Genomic DNA, 20,587 nt, shown 5'->3' with positions numbered 1-20,587 from the left:
ATCCCAGATATCCTGGTCTGTGATGTCTGGTCACCACAATTTGTTCAATCTTAGGTAAGCCGGAAATCAGTGCAGAGATCTCGAGGAAAAAAAAGCTGTCAGAGGATTTGATTGGATGAGTTATCCCTTGACTGACAGAATACACAACACTTGTCTTTTTGCAGTCGAGGACACTGCAAAATGAGTGGGTGGAACATGGCAGAGAGTAGAAACGCACTTCAGTGTTTATCAAAGCTTTTCATATTAGCTTGAGAGTCTGGGGTATGTTTCCTTGTTTAAACTGCAGTAGAACTGGAGTGAAGTGCTCTGACAAATGTTTTAAATGGAGAGGCCGAGCAGTTTTTAACAAGGAGCGGCTAATAACACAGCTACAAGACAAATGGTCTTCACTTCCTGTCAGTAAATATAGCTTTCCGCCATATCTGCACTTAGCACAAGTGCTCCTATCACCTCTAGCGGAGGCGCTTTCCTCCCTCCATGTGGGTCACCTACATCGTTAATTCTGTCCACATCTCTAATGCTGTTTGCTTCCACGCTATTGTTCGCTTTGGCTCGAGGCACCTGTGGTGCCGCCACCGTACGCCTGTAATTCGTGTCGCAGACCCTTCTCAGGCTGAATGTGGTTATGTAAGTGTATTCATCTAGTGGGCAGGCATATCCTAATGCATCTTCATGAAAGGTGTACTGTTGAAGGCATTTCAAAGGACAATGTTTTATTTTGTAAAAGGATTCTCTGGTTCTTATGGTCTTTTAATGGCTGTATATGTCAAGGCGGTGAAGAGACACAGGAATTCATCAGGGAGAGTGAAAGGGGATGTGAAAAACTAATCTCAATTTCACATGCATTTCCCTGTGTATTTATTCCCTTCATTTAGTAATTAATTGCTGAGGTACGCATGGTAAATATGAAGTATATTTAATATAAATATATTGTTAAATATAATAAATATAAAGTTTAAATGTGTGTGTGTGTGTGTGTATATATATATGTATGTATGCATGTATGTATGTATATAGAGAAAGGTTTATGGTGTGTGTGTGTGTGTGTGTGTGTGTGTGTGTGTATGTATGTATATATATATATATATATATATATATATATATATATATATATATATATATATATATACATAATGCACACACAAATAAATATACAAATAATTATATCTATAATTTTATTTTTTATTATTTATATTCATTTTAACACTAATTTATAACTTTTACGTATATTTTAGATAATTTAGATATATTAGCCTATTTTATGTTTATTTAGTTTCCATACTGCATTTATTTTTGTATTTATATTATATTTTTAATTGTATTTATTCATTATTAATTTTAAGTTTATTGTTACCATTTAATTATATATTTTTTTTAAACAATTTTGATTTTTTTAATGCAATATCCCTTTAAAAATTATATTAATAATAATATAAAAAAAGATGTCAAAAGGCAAAAATTAATTTTCTTTATAAAATTATGAATCCCTAACATGTACATGTATTTTATAACTTTTACATATATAATATTATTATTATTATTATTATTATTATTATTATTATTATTATTATTATTAAATATTATTAATATTATTTTTAATAGCCAGTATGGAAATGGTTAAAACTGTTATTCTAGCATAGTCACTTATGATAACCAATCCAAGATAATTGTAAAACCTCAGCCATGAGGTGCAACATCGGGAAGCTGGGGCTTTTAAACACTCAGTGACGAGCAGTTGTTTGTTCTGAGGGGTCCTCGGCGGTGCCATCATCCTTGATTTCGCCTTGTGTTCTGGTGCGTTGATAGCTCTGGAGAGGAGATCATAATCATATTCAGTGTCTGATGAGAGCATGAATCACAGGCATCTTCAGTTTCTGTGCAATGAATTCATATTCTCTTCTGAATCTGTTTAATTGAACAGATCTAGAGACCTCATCGAAGACAGTAAAATGATGCAGCAGTTATGAAACCCACTTATTAGAAAACAACTCGTAAAACTAAATGAAAAACACTGTATGTTTGGACAGACGTCATTGTATTGACCCACTTGGAATAGAAACCAGCCTTAAGCCAAAAGAAATTTGAATTTGTATGTGGGCTTTTTTTTATTATGCCTTCTGTCTGCTGTGAGTCCCCAGTGTTCAGGGAGAAAATTTAAGGCAAAGACAGAAGAGCCCTAATTTTACAGACAACCTTGACCCAGATTTGGCTGGAGCAAGACTGAGGGTCTCTGTGGATGACTCTCCTTTCACATGTCTCGCTGCATGAGCACAACATTCACACAGTGTGAACAGTCATAATGTGTGGTCTCTAACTGTGCCATAAAATCCCAATTTTAACATTAAGTGCTGCTTAGAAGTGCGCAAAGCATTTGTTCAATTAACTGCGAGACGATACGACTCCCGGCGTGTTTGAAATTAAAGCAGCAGTAAATGTCATCATTTGCTTCTGGTTCTTGATGCAGCCGTTTCCTTTTGTTCCATTTTCCACTTTGAAGGATTGTTACGATTGTTTCAATTGTTTAATGCTTAATTGTTGTTTTTTAAACACTTGCAGTTAACTCGTGAAAGATGCATTTATGAATCAATTCATTCTATGGTATTTGAAAGTGGAATTTAAAACATTGTTTTGTTAAAAGAGTAAGAAGACATGAAGAGAAAGACTTCCATTTGCAATAACACAAAAGAAGATAATTTGAATAACTGTTTTATCCATACAATGAAAATATTTAAATAATTTGTATAGTCCAATATTATTTGTGTTGGATTCCATTGATTTACAAAAAAAAAATGCAGAGACATCCATGTTTCCATCCATCCATCCTTTGTTTTTTTTTGTTTTTTTGTTTTTTTTTTATACTGGTCATATTAAATTTAGTTACTTTTTGTTCTTCTGAAGGTTTCCATGAATCCCCCACCAAGGCTCCAAGAATTGGTAAATTTGATGGCATATGTTGCATTCGATCTTCCCTCAGACTTCCTGCCAAGGACCTGGAGCTCTTTAAACTCCTGGAGTGTGTCAAACACTCAAGCCATCATCCAGTATCTGCCCTTTTATGCTTCCTCCTGCAGTCCTGAATTCCACATTTGCTCCTTGTTAACTATTCCAGAGGGAAAATTTCCCTTCATGCATAAACATAAGTCCTTCATTACATTTTTCCCATGTTCCCCTTGGTTAAAGTCAAGCAGCCTGGAGATTTTTTCTCTTATTTTTACTGTTTCCCTCCATTTCTAAGTGACTTCATACAGACACACTCGGTGGTATGAAGAGAAGTTTGTCTGTACAGCACCTCGTCGTCTTCACCCTGTCTGTCATCACCCCATCTAGTCTTGTGTATGTGTGACTGTTGACCCCTGTTCCTGAAGAGTTTTTCCAATGTCTTCTGCTCAGTGAAATATGTTTCTTGGTCATCTCTTTACTGCACTCCATCCTGTTTTTGTTTTTTAATGAAAGTTTGAAAAGATAAATGATTCCCAAATCAAATTTACCATGCTACCTGTCTGACATCACTTTAATTCTGTTTAACCTCCTTCGCTTTAAATTAACTGAAGAGTCCTGCTTGCTACATGTTTAAGAGAAGAGTAAAGTCTTTCAATAAGTCAGTGAAGTCCATGCTTTAACTTCTAAGCATCTTATTCTAGATAAATTCTATGCCAACATTTTCACTGCCCCCAACCCCCCATTAAAATATTTTTTCTGTTTTTTATTATTATTATTTAAATATGTATTCTCTCTACTGTGTGTAAGTTACAAGTAAGGGTGTATGCTAACATAGGAATAAAGAGTTTGAGGAGGATCTTGATCAAATGAGGAGTTTACTGAACGAAGGAGATAACAGACAATATACAACACATTAACATCTTAACTTCACAATACTACATCAGGTTAGGTTACAATAACAGCATTATACAATCACGGAACAGGAAGAACTGAACAGACTGGGTATTTAAACACACAGGAGGTAATGAGGGAACTGGATACAGGTGGGGAATAATCAATTAACAAAACAAAAAGAGGAAGACCAAATAAGGAAACGGAAAGTTCATAAATGTAACAGTGTATTCACCCTCATGTTTTTCAAAACAGTGTGACTTCAGTTTGCAGTAACACACAAGAAGATATTATGAGTAGCGGTTTAAACATAAAATAAAAATAAGCTTGAATGAATGATCTCGACTATTGGCATCTTGACATTGATAATGACTTAATTAAAGTTGGACAAAACATTTTCATTTTTTATTGAATAAATTATATAAAAATCGTAATAAATTTAACAATAAAGGTAAAAAGTTTAATAATTTTTATACAATTAATTTAGAATTAATTGTCCTCATGAATTTAATTAGTTTTTTCTGAAATGGTTAGTTCACCCAAAAATTAAAATTCTGTCATTAATTACTCACCCTAATGTCGTTCAAAACCTGTAAACACCTTCATTCATATTTTAGTTTTTTTGCACACAAAAATTAGTTTTGTAGCTTCATAAAACTACTATTGAACCACTGATGTTGCATTGGCTATTTTTCAATGTTTTTGGTACCTCTCTGGATCTTGATCATGGTAGTACCCTTGCTGTCTATGGAGGGTCAGAAAGCTCTCGATTTTTATCAAAAATATCTTAATTTGTGTTCTGAAGACTAACAAAAGTCTCACAGGTTTGGAATGGCATGAGGGTGAATAATTAATACCATTTTTCAATTTTCATTTTGTGTGTACTATCCCTTTAAGATCTTCATGAATTCTGCCCCTAGACTCCAAGAATTGGAAATGATGTTAAGCTTTTAAAATGTTATTTTTTTAAGTTATTTATAAATGCTATGAATATCTTTGTGTTTTCTTTACAAAGACAATTTGCAATATAAAGCTGGTCTAGCTTTGTTGATTATTAAGGCCAATGGAGAGTTTACTTTATTTGTTTTTAATGCTTATTTTTAATCAGCACAATAAAACGCTCTGAGAAGCTTCATCTCTTAATTCATCCCGTTTAAAGACTCACCGCCACAGCCATCAATGAGGCACTTGAATTCACAAATTTCAAGGCAATAGCTGTTGGACTTCAAATCACCTGTTGAGAGCAATTTTTCTGTTATTATTCAGAATCCACAGGTTTATTTGAGAGATATGGTGAAGAGATTAAAGGAAAGCGTCTATTACAGGTTCTTAATAGGGTGGTACTCATTTGCAATGTACACCCAGTGCATGATGATACGCATACGGGTGGGTTCTTCTGATATAGACTTGTAATCAATCACCAAGAACACCTAACAACCACATAGCAACAAAATACAAATCTAGTTCCCTCAGTCACATCACATGTGTATTTATACATGGCGCAGTGAGTCACGCCAATGGCATAAGCATGCATGCTTGAATAAGAAACACTCGAGAAAGTTATGGAGTGTGAATCAACACTAATTTTCTATGGAGGAGGGTAAAGGCACCTTTCATATAATGTATTAGTTTCATAAAAAGGCAAGACAGTAACTGCATGACGGCTGCACCTCGCTGAGATGTTCAGTGTTGGTTGGGAACGTATGCTTCATAACTGCGCTTTGAATAGGACACATGCTGTGTGCTCTTCTGCCATAATTTTCCTCTCTAGATAATTGATGTCCTCTAAATGCTATTTTACAATTGTTCACATTTATTTCAGTTACTCATCTATTATGGACATATGTAGGGGGTTACAAAACAGACTTATTTATGCCTGATGGATGCTTTTGATGGTGATTGATGAGGACGTTTGTGGTTGTGCAAAAATATAAAAATAAACAGAAGGTGAAGGTGAGAGGTCAGATAATAATGAGACATTACTCTTCCTTCTCCCTCCTCTGAGAGCCACGGCTCCGTCTGCTCCATTTTTAGGACTCTCCTCTCGACCCAGATGAAATAAAATCGAACAAAATGACGGAAAATTGTTCTACGGTTTAATTGAGCTTTACATTAAGCACATGTCATGAAGTAAAGAATGGTATAAATGTTTTTTTTGCTAATCTCCATTTCATTATGACTAACGGCCGAGTCACCACCATGCCCCGGGTGCTTAAACTCTAGCTTGGGTAATCAATTCAGAAGACTTGGGCTTTTAGGAAAATGTGTGTGATGCGATTAGACTAATTTCAGAGGCATTTGACCGTTGCTTATTTCTGGAGCAGTAATAACTTTTACTGATATGACTCTGCTGCTTTTATTGTCTGCAGACGTTAATGAAAGTTAAACACACAAGCGCATATCATTTCATTCTGTAGGATCAATATCAGTTTTGTGGTGTACAACAACTTTATAGATCTCTGTAATATATTGCATGTATACAGTACATGGCCTCTGGTCTACATACAGTGAATGAAATGTTAGGTTGTGGACGAGAGATGGAGAGAATGTCATTGTGAGACTCTGGTCCGATGTCAAACATAAAGGCTAAGTTCTGTAGCAGCCTGAGGATACATGAGCTTTGGTTCATTTGGTGGAGTTCGTATTTCACTCCAGCGCTAGTTAATTATTCAGGCTAATGGTATTTTCTCCGAGCTCTGGCAGATAATTTGTTATGTATCCCTTACTGCTCATTATTAAGTGTCCTACTGCGAGGGACATAGGTCTACATAGAAAGACAGTGGAGTAAGAAATAGCTTTTAGGACTGTGCCATCCTAACACTACAAAATAATTATTATTATTTTTAGAGTACAGTATCCTAAAAAAAGGATGTTTTATGATTCAGCTCTTTATTTAAACTAGTTTGCTAAAAAAAATGTTTTATTAATTTAGGAATTAAACAAATGAGTGTCCATAAACATGTTATTTTAGGAAATATATATATTTTTTAGATATTTACTTAATATTACATTTTTACATACTTATTCACCTATAGCTAAATTATTATTCCACCAACCGTCACCTGATTTTCTGTCAACCTCTGTTGAAAGTTTGAATATCTAAACCAATGAAACGCAGGGAAATTTTCTTGCTTTAAAGGGGACTTCAAGTGCCCATTTTCCACTAGTTGGTATGATTTTTTTAGTGTCACTATTAAATGTCTGTAGCACACTTTGGTTAAAATTTCTTAGTGGTAGTGTAAAACAACACCATTTTTACCTTGTCAAAAACAGCTCTGTTCACAGAAAGCCGTTTCGGTGCATGTCTCTTTAAATGCTAATAAGCTCTGATTACCCCGCCCCTCTCTTCCATGGAAGAGGAAAGGCGATTTGCAAATATCTTAAAAAAACATATTAAAATCACATTTCTTCTTCTTCTTCTGGAGGACAAAGTCTGGGTACTGATCCATCCTTGAGTTTTAACTTATTAGCAAAAATTCCCCTGAATTATCCCTTGTTCAGAAAGCAGTCTGGAGTTAAATGATTTGCATAGACTTAAACGAATTTAAGTGTATTTGTTGGCTCATTACCATCAAAAACAAAACCAATGCACTGCATCCTCAGTGGCTCTGATTTTGGAAGAAAATAAAGACTCTTACGTTCACTTTTACATCCAGCTACAAAACATCTGCACTGCTTACAAGACATTGGGCCTTAAGCAGTATGAAATCATATTACTCTATAAATCTAAGTACGCTTTTGCGAGATTTAAAAAAAAAAGGAATTGATGGATTTTTTTTATCAGAGGGTGATTGTGTACACGATGCTAAGACACAGTTATATGCAAACACCATGTAAAAGTGAGTTTTGCACCTGATGTACCTTTTAATGCAAAATGTACTTTTACATTTGTGTTTAGCAGGCGCTTTTATCCAAAGTGATTTACTTAAGAGGAGCAAAAACAGTTTGTCAGAGGTCCAGCAATATATGGCGTATCTGACAGAACACACAAACCATTACTCAGTGACTCATTACTTAAACCTTAATTCTCTTTACAAAAGTGACACATTGAATAGTAGACAAGAATGACTTGAGCCTTAAGTATTTACATGAAATTAAATTAAAAGTGCACTTAACGCTACTATATTCAGTAATACGTCACAGCTTTTTTGTAATTTTACTGTAGCATAGAACTGTAAAGGAAGCATTGTGTTAAATATATTCTTGCACGTTGAATATTATAAACAGGAATTGTCTATCACCATACATATGAAATATCACGAGAGCAACAAATTCTGTATGTGTGAATCTCAGGAAAGAGCCATTATGTTCTTTTTGTTGTTTGCCTGGCACCTCTTTTTCCTTCGTTTTCCTAAATTTGTGGTTCATGCTTTAATCATCTGTGTAATGAAAAACAAATTGGCTTGGCACAACTCCGGGCTCTACACTAACATTTGTTTGGGAGTTCTCGTGCCCTTAGGAGCTCAGTCGGATTTTTGAGACTGTAATAATAATGTGTGGCAATGCAACACATGCGCATGTAAATGCTGAAAACAAAAGTAAGTAGTACAGCAACAATTCCAAAACAAAAGATTAATGTGGGATAGAAAACATACAGAGACTTTCGAGAATGAATTTCCTCAGATTTGAGTGAGGAACATTTGATGAAGACAAATATATTGATAACTTTAGAATAACCTGTTGGACTATCGGAGTACATTGTACAATGAAAAAAAAAATCTGTCTTTCTACTTCAAGACGCTATTTATTTAACAATTTATTTAATTATTTAAAATGTATTTAATTTTATCTGTTAGCACTTGTAAACTTGTAAAATGTTTTTCTACACCATTTTTACATCTTTGACAAAACATTGTATATTGCATAACAGGTCGCTGGTTTGTAAATAGCTATTAATCATGTTTTATTGATTGGTCTGTGACATGTTATACATGTAATACTTTTTAGAATTATATTATTGAATGGTCACATTATTATATGGTGTAATTTACGTACAGCTAATGAGTAGACAGAAAATAGTGGCTATCCCTAAACCATTGCATTTGGGCACTTTGTTGACTTTGAAAAGCAGCCATCCGCAGTGTAATTAGAATGTAAGGTGTTTATATTCTGATAGTATTGTACGTTAGCAAGTTTTGGTCAGGTCTCAGATGTCACTGAATCGCACACAGCAATTTCCACACTCAAATACTTGCACTGTAGAGCCCTGCAGCGTGTGCAATGCACAGAGGTCTGTAGTGCTAGAGGCAGATCAGCGCCGTGAAAAAAATGATGACATTGGTAGCAACACTCCAGAGGTGTTTGCACGCATTTCCTGCTGTGGCCTGAAATATGAGGCCTTTTTGTTATTAAGAATTCACAACCAGAGGCTAGAAAATATCCTATTGGAGTCAAAACGATTATTCATTAATTATACAGACGTGCATGGACTTCTTTGCCATCCAGTTGCATCACACATAGAAAAACATTCACATAAATTCAGCCTCCAAATTATACCGTTAAGAGTACTTCAGCAGTACTCGGTTCCTTCTGGCCAGAGCTATTGTGTGTAATTTACTATCTTAATGACATAACTATCTACACGCTCTTTTATAGAATTAGGCTTTAAAAATAAAGTGGAGAGTGTCGTTCTGTTAAAGCTGTGATTACGTGTCACTACTCAGCAGTAATTTATCTTTGTTTACTGGTGCAGACACAGAGGTGTTATGACACTGAGCGGATCTGCTGTCGAGGTAGTAACAGCTGGTCAGGAGATGTGGCTTCCATTACCAGGTCGGGTTAAGTTGTCAACTTTTAGTTGGAACTGTGCCAGTGAAAGTCAATAAAGGCAGCTCTAATTACAGGAGGAAAACACGGCCACTCAGTAAAATAAGACCATGAAATCAACTTGGCACCATGTAATATGTGTTATTAATGATGTTTGAGTACTGAATTTGAGTAAGTCATTCTTGAACCTGTGTGTGTGTAAATATGTACTGTATATATATTATGTATGTTGTTAATATTAATATCAATAATATTTTTTCATTCTGAAATACATCAAATTACATGAGATGCTGGTTTAAAAATTTGGGTTGGTTGAATTTTCACTGATTGAAGGTTCTCAGAGCAACACAAAATGTATATACACACATCTCATGATCGCTGAGTTACTGAATTGAACTCCATCTCTCTCTTCTTTCCTCTTCCCCATGCAGTGGGATCGGCAGAAACTGGCCATGGGCGTCAGGAGGAAGCAGTATTCTCGCCGAATACGGGACGCTGCATTTGGAGTTCATGCATCTCAGCGAGCTTTCCGGGCGACCAGATTTTGCAGAGAAGGTGAGCAGCAGTTCACGCGTTACACCTCTGTGGCACATTAAACACCACACTGAACTAAAAGTGAACTTGGAGGACTGTTGGCCATGAAATGTTTGAGGAGCTGACCAATAGTGACCCAGGATGACCTCTGCTCGTAACTGTTATATTGATGCTTGTTTCACTGCAATTATCAGATCTGATTCTCTGCGAATGAATCCGCTGACCTGACCTGCAATATAGACACAGACAAATGACACTATTACAAGCTCTGAATGAGGCTGTACAAACTGTGAAAGTGACCTAGTCTGTAGATTTATGAGTCCCGTCCCCTGCAGGAAGACATTGGTCGCATTAAGAAGGCTGTTTACTGCATTTTCCGGATGAGCTTAGATATGGCTTAATCATTTGACGTGATGATATAAGAGATACATGCTCTGCCGTTGCAGGTAATGAACATCAGAAAGGTGCTGAATCGACTGGACAAACCTCAAGGGTTGTACCCAAATTACCTGAACCCTAACAGTGGACAGTGGGGCCAGCGTAAGTCCAGAAACACACGCACACATACTCAAGAACTTCAAGAGAATTCATAGAAATATAATATTCTAAAGAAGTTTTCCCAGAAATGTCATGATTAAAATGAGCGTCTTTATCCACAAGTTGTCCAGCGAAATGCTTTCTCAGAGTGGAATTGAAGTGTTTCTCTTAGTTTTGTACACAAAACACTCTAGTGGTGACACTTAAATGCAGATTCAAGGTCATTTTTGTAGTGGATTGACAGAGCTAATCTTTAGGGCATGATGCATGTTTTTGATGCTGATTTATTGTGTATTTCTGAAATTATGGTGTTGAATTCAGCAGGGAGAAACACTGAGACACACACACGCACACATACACACACACACACACACATTGGCTGTTTGTCAAGTTTGTAACACTCTAGCAGAGACCATCAGGACACATATTCTTTTTAGGGCCTCTTAATTAAAGGAATACTTCATTTAAAGTATTATTAGTAGATTTTGTTTATTATTTTTTTAGTTGGTAGCTGGAGTTTTGAATATCGACAATCAAAACCTTTTATATGATACCTATAATACCTATGATTATTACTTTTTATATTGTTAATTTTTTTATTGATATATATATATATATATATATATATATATATATATATATATATATATATATATATATAATATACAGTACAGACCAAAAGTTTGGACCCACCTTCTCATTCAAAGAGTTTTCTTTATTTTCATGAAAATTGTAGATTCACACTGAAGGCATCAAAACTATGAATTAACACATGTGGAATTATATATGGAATAATATACATAACAAAAAAGTGTGAAACAACTGAAAATATTGTCATTATTATTATTAGATGTTCTGTGTCATTTATACCAGACACAAATGTTGCTGGTTGCTAGTGTGTTTGCAGCACTATTATTTATTTATTATATATTTATTTTTTTATATTTTTCAGTTTAATTGATTTTTATTTCTAAAATTGTATTTATTTAAATGTATATTTGTGTTTACATTTATGTTCCAACAAACTTTCTACTTGATAAATGCTCTAAAACTTTATGTAAATGACTGACATATATATATAATTTAATACTTGGTCAGTTTATTAATTTGTTTGGTTAACTTTGGATACATATTTAATTTTAATACCGATTCGAGAGATGGTTCAAGTCAGTGCTCAATAAATGATGATAAGTTTAGAAATGTTGTGCATCCACTTATTATTAGTGTGACATTTTAGCATGCAAATGAAGGGGAAAACTTCAAGATATCGGCCCTAAAAATCGTCAGCACATATCGGCCATCGGCTGACCCTGACCTCTAAACATCGGCATCGGCTATAGAAAAACCCATATCGGTCGATCTCTACTTCCAACAGTCTTAAAGGAATTCCCCGAGAGATGCTTAGCACTTGTTGGCCCTTTTGCCTCCTGTCTGCGGTCCAGCTCACCCCTAAACCATCTGGATTGGGTTCAGGTCCGGTGACTGTGGAGGCCAGGTCATCTGGCGCAGCACCCCATCACTCTCCTTCTTGGTCAAATAGCCCTTGATGCCTTCAGTATGACTCTACAATTTTCATAGTCATGGAAATAAAGAAAACTCTTTGAATGAGAAGGTGTGTCCAAACTTTTGGTCTGTACTGTGTATGTGTGTATATATATATATATATATATATATATATATATGTATATATATATGTATATATATATGTATATATATATGTATATATATATGTATATATATATATATATATATATATGTGTATGTATGTATATACGTATGTCTGTATATACGTATGTCAAAGGCTGGCTTATATATATAGCCTGCCTTTGACATTTTTTGGTCTGATCTGTAGCAGACAGTCTGTGGGTAAACCATATGAGACTGAGGCTAAACCGCTGGCTACCCTGACACTGTCAATAAATGTTGACTTTCTTCATTGTGCTTTCAGGGTTAATTATGTAACACAGGCAGAAATAAACACACTCTTTTACTTTACGTTCTTCCTCTAGAAGACACACACATCAGTAGTTTGGGATGTTTTATGCTGGTCCTACAGCAGTGAGGCCTGCTCTGCCGCGTTAGCCAGCTTTCTGCCGTCCTCGCTCCGAGGGATTTATATTGGCAGCTTAGCGTGGAGAGCAGCGCTGTTTTAACTTCATGGTCAGCGATGACCCAGACGCTTGATGATGAAGAGCCAGAGGAGAACAAAGATTCTGCAGTGTGTGTAGTCAGGATAACACAAACACATGAATTCTGATGGAACGGAGGGAAATCAGAAAGAGGCTTTTGAGCTGTCAGAAAACCAGTTTTCTTTTTTGTGCATCGGACCAAGTCCTTCTTTTTTTTACGCTTTGACAAAAGTAATTTGTTTAGACGATCGTAAACAAAAATGATATGAGATGGCAGCAGGCCGCAGGGAAGATGGGATGATAACGTACGGCTGCACTTAAAAATAGCTATCAGTCTTTTTGCTTCACACAAGTAGCTCAGAACAGTCCTGAAGGGCTTTCCATATGGGTCAGTTGTTATGTCTGGATTTGAGCAGCTAGTAGCTCAAGGGTTGACCTTAATGAAACAACAAAATGAATCAACCATCTTACATATTCCCCAATCTACCATCGTCTTTTCTTTTCTCATTGTCTTACATCAAACTTAGTTTTACATTGTCAGAAATTCTCGTTTCATAGCAGAATAGCTCTTTTCAGTTTATCCTCATAAGTGCGACTTGACAGAAATTCCAAAAGCTAGTAAGTCTTATAAGGTTACATGCTAACAAAATAAGCTCATAAGGGAATAGGAACACTTGCAGGAACACTTAATCTTGTTTGTTCTAAAGAATTAATTTAATTCATCATCATTGATGTATTCATTTATTAAATGTAGTAATTTTATTTAAATGTAATTAATGAATTTGCTCAAATTTAATTTCAGTTACATATTCATTTAAATACATTATTTGTATAATTATTAACATGTTTTTTGTTTTTTTTACTTTTGTTATACACAAAAGAAAGTGTAATGGTGTCTGCACACCAAAAGTGAATTCAGTTATTTACAGATTACATACAAAGTCAAATACAATGACATGAATAGACCCACATTTGCATTGGGCGATGCAAATTGAGTGATGTGATTGCAGTGAATGCACAATAATCGCGTCTTTCGCAAAAGTAAAAAGTTGTCACACCAGCCAATCGGTGAAGAGCTTATTGGCACATCCGGTTTTATCAGAAAACGGAGGATAGCAAGTGCAAAGTTTTTATACGTGCGAGTGACACGGAAAACATCCCACGACTAGTTGCTAGTTTCGCGATGCGAATATTCCCTTCGCTTTTGGTGTGCATACACCATTAGGCCGAATATTTGAGCTGATCTTTTCCCTATGAAAAAAGTACTTAGTGATTTGTATTGTCAAGTTCCAGAATGGACAAAAATGTCTCAAAGAAATAGGCTGCGTCTCAGTCAGCTCCCTTGTTCAGTAGTAAGGGCACGGATCAGGGAGTCGACCATTTTAAGGGCTGTCTCAATCACAAAATCCTTCCAGTGCACTGGAACGTTCACTCCCTTAAAAATCCCACAATGCACCGCAAAAATGAGAGAGCATCGATGCTCACTATGCTCCCTTACTGGAAACAACATCACATTTATGAAGCCTGAAACCTAAACCACATGAGCCAACTCAATAAATATAATGACTTACGAAAGAAGATTTGAAAAGACAAACCATTTTGTAGTATATTTCAACAAACAGACATCGCTGGACAGGTAATGAGCACATCTAATTAACATTTATAATTAATATTTGGTCGAAATATTGTGAGGACATGTAAAAGAACGATGTGTTAAGAGTATAAAGAATAAAATTAAAAAGAGATCGGTCCTGCCTGTTGTTTATGAATTCCAGTGATGACGTTCTACCATGTTGTCCGTTGACGCTCAATGTGCAGTGAGTCAGGGAACTTACCAATGACATACTCGTGTACACGATCTACTGATTCATGAGTTCAGGAGCTGATTGAGACGCACCCATAGTCTATATGTACGTTTTCTGAAGCCACGCTGCTATGTCGTCACATTGCATTTGTACCCTCTCCCACAGTGAAATCATTTCCCATAATTTTGTATAAAGATTGAATATATTCTGATTGGCTGTAATTTAGTCACTTTGTATTTTGCTTTGTGTTGTGACTGTGGATGAAATGTGTATGGCTGCTCTGTGTGCTTCAGTGCTGCACAGAGAGGCTTCACATTTTCCCAGCGTCTGTTGGGTAAAAAGCTCAGCTGGTTTTCAGGTTTTTCTCAGGAAGCACTGCCAGAGCTGACAGCAAAACTTCTGTTTCCTGCTGTCAAGCTTTTACCAACAGAAAACCTCACAGGTCCTTTGCACAAAGAAGCCCTCTTACCACCAACACTGGCGAAATTTGGAGATTCTGTGTGATGTGTGTGAACTATGTTGTTATGACAGTGGGGAAAAGTCATCTTATGTGAATAAGAAGTTAAATCAGGTAGTGCAGAGGTGCTTAAAGTCTGGCCCGCGGGCAAATCCTGTCTGCCATGAGTTTATCAATGACTGTGTCTGTACTGCTAGAGTATGAAAAGACCTATCCCATTATAATAACTAATGCACTGAAAAAAAAATTAATAAAATAAAATAACAACTGATTACTGAGTACTTGTCAAAGTCACCGAAGTGATCTAGTTTTTGTTGTCACTTTGCTTGCCGTGCAGACTTTTATTTTAACATTCTATTTTTATGCAATATATTTAAATTACGCTACCATTGAAAAGTGTGTGGTCTGTATGTTTTTTTTTTGTTTTTTTTTTTTTGGTAGGGATACATTTAAGTGAATAAAGGCTATTATATTACAAACAAATATTGTGAATTATCAAATCAAAAACATTTGAATTATTTCTAAAGGGTCATGTGATCTTTTCAATTCAATTCAGCTTTGCCATCATAAGGAATAAATTAGATTTAAAAAATGTATTTACATAGAAAACCGTTATTTTCAGTTCTAATAATATTTCATAATATTATTGTTTTTACTGCATTTTTTTGATCATATGAATACAGCCATGTTAAGTATAAGAGACTTCTCTTAATCTTGCTGACTTCACCCTTTTATATGTACTTATAATTGATAACCATATTCATTCACAGAAGGTTTCTAAATTCATTAGGTCTTATTTCATTTTAATAATTGTGAAGCAGAGAATTAGAATATGCAAATACTGTCATCATGATTGGTTCAAAAGGACAGACCTTTTACAGCATGTTAAAATGTGTGCGTTTCATTTAGTAAGCTAAAATTAAATGAAACCTATCATGATGCATCCAATTAGAATGAGATGGTGCCATTATGGATTTTACAGAGGAATTGTATTGAAAGTTTCTTGAATATTAAGTCGTGATATATTTGTAAAGGTTAAAGACATTTAAAGATAAAATATAACAAACTGACAGAGTTTTTGAAGTTGTAAGAACTATTCATGCATTTGTATGCAAGAACCTTTTCACTTTGTATTATTCTGGGAAATGAAAAGGCTCTGACCAGCACTTATGATTGGATATATATACAAGGCTGATGTAGCACATTTAGCTGTAATTGCTGGTTACTGCATGCTTTAAAACCATATGAAAATCAAGGATCGGCTATTAGCAGGTCATTTTATTCAATGGCCCCTGGTGTACATTTTGGCCCATGAGCTGTATAATTTGAGTATCCCAGAGGAAGATTAACAAAAATTTGCCTAATTCAAAAATTTTAGCTGAGTGCTAACAGACAAAATGGAGAGCATAAAAGCCCCTTTGACATTTAAAATGAGACTTTAAATTAAAGCAAAATGCTTGTTTTTTCCTGTCTGTGCATTTTCTCTGAATAGTTGCATGGCAGTGTATTTGTTTTACGGTTTTCTGAACTGAAACTTGATTTCTCTTGACGTATCAATCTCAAAAACAAATGCTTAATGAGGTATAAATATTCATGAGCTTGATCATCAATCAGACAATCACACAACAGTGCTGCCCCTGGAGCCACAGATTCTCATCTCTCACACACAGTGGACTAGACAGCACTGAACGCAGTGCCCCATTCACACTCCACCTGGAAACACACATTTCATTTTTCATTACACACACAGACCGGAATGAAGGATTTTGCTAGATAAAGCATACATAGTTCACCTCAACATAATTCAGATATTGATTTAAAGGTACAAGTTGTAGGACCTGCCACTAGAGGGCGCACTACCAAAACAATAACAGTCGCGTGGTTTGATGACGCTAAGAAGGAACATGGAATGATGGGATTTGTTGTCTTCTACCCAACTGCTGACGGCCATCAATCAGACGGAAAGATAAATCATGGATTTAACGCGAGTTCACCGATTTACGCAAGTAGATTACATACAAAGTCAATGCAAAGATACGATCAGACTATGGATCAGATGCGTCCTCGCGCGGGTCTAGAGATTCAATGCCCCGCGTTTGGCCTGTATGCCCACTGATCTATAATATAGATATATAGATCAGTGTGTATGCCCCATGATACTAATCTTGTTGATTTTTTATAATAGCATACATTTTCTGTAAAGATACGAATCAAAACAACTCACCTGTCGAGTAAAACACAAGCGAGATCAGCATCTCTTTCTAGTTGAAGTTTGTCGCGAAGCTACTTTCGCGTTTGTCCACGACACTATTGTCATGTGGTTTCTACGTCAGTAAAGGCGGTAACAAAGGGTAACTACCATCTTTGACAGGCGACTGCACTGCCCCGTGTCACTGTTTAGAATGGGAATTTTCTCATGAGTTACAAGTAGTTGAAAACATAGTTCGTAATCAGTCTGACAAAATATATAACACTAGCCTAGTGGTTTTGGGATATTTTACTGCAAATATATGACAAATGATACCTTTAATACTTCTATGGGATCTTAGTGGTTAAAGATCATGTAACCCAAACTTTGTAGGTTTAGATACTAAAATCTAATTTAAATGATTTATGTGCACAATTACAGTAGAAAAATTTACTACATTTCACTTTCTGTGTGATTTTTTTCTATTCTTGTATTCATTCAGAGCACATTTAAGTGTATTTTTGTAATAAAATATCTTTCAGTGTTGTCACTGCTTTAAGCAATGTTCTCTGATTAATAATGCTCCTCTTTGAATGTGAAGCACTCCAGGTTCGCTTTTTGACATTTGCACAATTCAATTCCAACATTCGTCACCATACTGTAAAAATGGCTGATGAGAGATGTCTCTTTAGATCTCTTGTACTGCGTGAATGTTTGTGTGTGTTGTTCTGGTCAAAGCAGACTATTGTGTTGCTCGCACATGAATGTAGGAAGAGTTTTTCACACACTCTGCTGTTTTGCCTGTGTTGCAGATCACGTCTCGGTTGGAGGCTTGGGGGACAGTTTCTACGAGTACCTGCTGAAGGCCTGGCTGATGTCAGACAAAACTGATGAGGAGGGAAAGAAGCTTTACTACGATGCCCTGCAGGTAAAGTCCAATCTTATAGAAAGAGAAAAAGCCCAGAGAAATGTTACACTCTACTGGCCATTTGATCAAATGCCGACTAGACAAGAGCATCCTTGACATCCTTGTTTTTGGAGGAGACCTGCAAGCTAAAGTGACTTATGTCAGCAAAATAGTGAGGATACAGACTACTTCAGTGTCCAATAGGAACTCAGTACCAACACAGTCTCGAGTTTATACCAGAGTTTATTTTTCACACATAATTTTCAGATAACTAAACAGTAAAATTACAGTCTGGTGAATACACATTGAAGTTTGTTCGTTTTAAAGAGTAAAGTAGTACAATCTAGAAGATTAACATAAAATCTAAGTTATTTTATTAAACATAATGCAAAAAAAAAAAAGCCATTTAACTATATAGCTAATATATAATACTATAGATGTCAAACATTGATTGTGTATATAATATTTTATAATGTTTCTGGAAATACTCCATTTTTTATAATATATATATATATATATATATATATATATATATATATATATATATATATATATAAAATATGGGAAATTCTTACAAAAAAATAAATATACTGTTAAAACTGTAAGGTTTGTTATTTTTTTATTTTTATTTTATTTATACAGCATTGAATTTAAATTTAAATTGTAACTCGGTGCCCTGTTTGCCAATTCAATTCTCAAGTTTTTTTTTTTATTATTATTTATTCTTTTTATTTCCATAATATGGTCCACAATATGAATGAATTGGTAGATAATTTATTTTTAACCTCACAGCTTGTTTATCATTCACAGATAAAATTGAAAATTGATTTCTAGTCAGACTAAAGTTTATTAACTAGAATAATGGAAGTGGTTGTTCCGTATGTTTTTTGTTTTTGTTTTTCGCAATGTCAAGTTTCAGGATTCCAGGTTTCCCAATGTGAATATTGAAAGTGTTTGCTAATTTTGATCTTTTGTTCAGGCTTGAGCTAGAAATGTATCCTCTGTGGGTTGTAAGGTTGTGAGTTGGAATTCCTTTTCATAGTGTCCAAATGTAGAAAAGTAAAGTTGATGTGAGTTTGTGTATGGGTGTATGTGTGTAAGCGTTGTTCTGCTGGAGCCGTCCGTGAGAGCTTTGGAAAGCTGCTGCAGACTGATTGTTACAGACCACAAACCCAATCCTCACTTTCATTAGAGAGGACCATCTCAACCTGCCTAAGATAATGTTGTCCCTCTGGCCGTCTGTCTGGGTGCCTCCCTGGGGTGACTTGAACACACACACACACTTTGGACTCCAGGCCAATCATCCAGAAAAAGAAAAGTGTGTTATGTCGGTCACCTTCAGAGAAGGCTTACAGCAGGGCCGTTCTGTCCATCATTTTACCCAGGCATTCATTACAGCTACAGAGAGCTCTTTATCAGGCCTTTAACTCTCTCTCTGTACAGCCTGATTTACACTAATTTATCTCACTAACCATGGATGGGCCGCTCAATCATCTCCTTTTATCCACACCTCTCAGCTGTGGCATTCGATTATTTGCACCATTGGGGAAAAATAAGGACATTACGGCAACGACCGGTTGACGTATCGCAGCAGATTGAGATCCGTTTGTTAGAGCAATGCTAAATACTCAAGTGTTCATTGTTGTTGCAAACAGTGTTGGGCAAGCTGTTTTGCAACTGGCTTTCAGAGTTACAAACTAGCATTCAGATCTCTTATTTGACTTTCCTATATATCTCTAGTTATGGTAAGCTTGGAAAAAGTATACAGATCCTCATCATAAGGTCATCTGATTATTTTTATTTTTATAAATATTATTTAAACCATTAAAAAATATTCATTATATATTGTTTAAACGATTTAAAAATATATATATAAATATAAATGTTTTCTTCTTTACATACTGCTGTAGTATTTCTTACTATATTTTCAGCACAGATGATTTTTAATCGCTTTACTTTAACAATAAAAGCAGCACTGATTTCAATTCATTTTTACTTTCATTACTTTTTAGTTCTACAAATGGTTTTTCTACAGAATATTTGAGGTGGTCCTGAACTTTAAGGCTTAGTTTTGATGAAAATCCCATACCTTACAGTAGTGATTTATGTTTCCCCGTTCTGCGGCAGGAGAGTAGTTTATCAGTAGCTGCGGTTTCATGTATCACTCCACACTCTTTTACTTTTGTTTAATAAAATAATTATAACTCGAATCAATATTTTATGTCCATTGATATGTACATTGGCACAGGAGTAATACACAGGATAATGAACTCTGTTGTGATCGCTGTATAAACTCTTCAGAGTAATACAAGATCCAGAATTGGAGAGTACATTCTAGGAGAAGATGTTTGATTATTTACTCCTCTTACTCTGTTATACAATTAGACAAAACAAGCATCCATGCTGCTACTTGTTGCCTACATCAGTGCATTA

The 20,587-nt window shown here is 35.3% G+C and overlaps 1 protein-coding gene across 1 annotated transcript in view; it reads left to right on the top strand.

The window, feature by feature from the left end:
* Nucleotides 1–20,587, top strand: part of LOC113037899 (mannosyl-oligosaccharide 1,2-alpha-mannosidase IA-like) — a 77,071-nt gene that overhangs the window by 47,033 nt on the left and 9,451 nt on the right. The window contains exons 4-6 of the mRNA XM_026195223.1: nucleotides 10,029–10,152; nucleotides 10,578–10,671; nucleotides 18,060–18,175. Coding sequence (XP_026051008.1) covers nucleotides 10,029–10,152; nucleotides 10,578–10,671; nucleotides 18,060–18,175 — 334 coding nt within the window. The remainder of the gene's footprint in view (nucleotides 1–10,028; nucleotides 10,153–10,577; nucleotides 10,672–18,059; nucleotides 18,176–20,587) is intronic.

The sequence above is a fragment of the Carassius auratus genome, chromosome 20, assembly GCF_003368295.1.
Source record: "Carassius auratus strain Wakin chromosome 20, ASM336829v1, whole genome shotgun sequence".
NCBI lineage: Eukaryota > Metazoa > Chordata > Actinopteri > Cypriniformes > Cyprinidae > Carassius > Carassius auratus.
The sequence above is the reverse complement of the archived record's forward strand: the minus strand, read 5'-3'. Positions and strand labels throughout refer to the sequence as shown.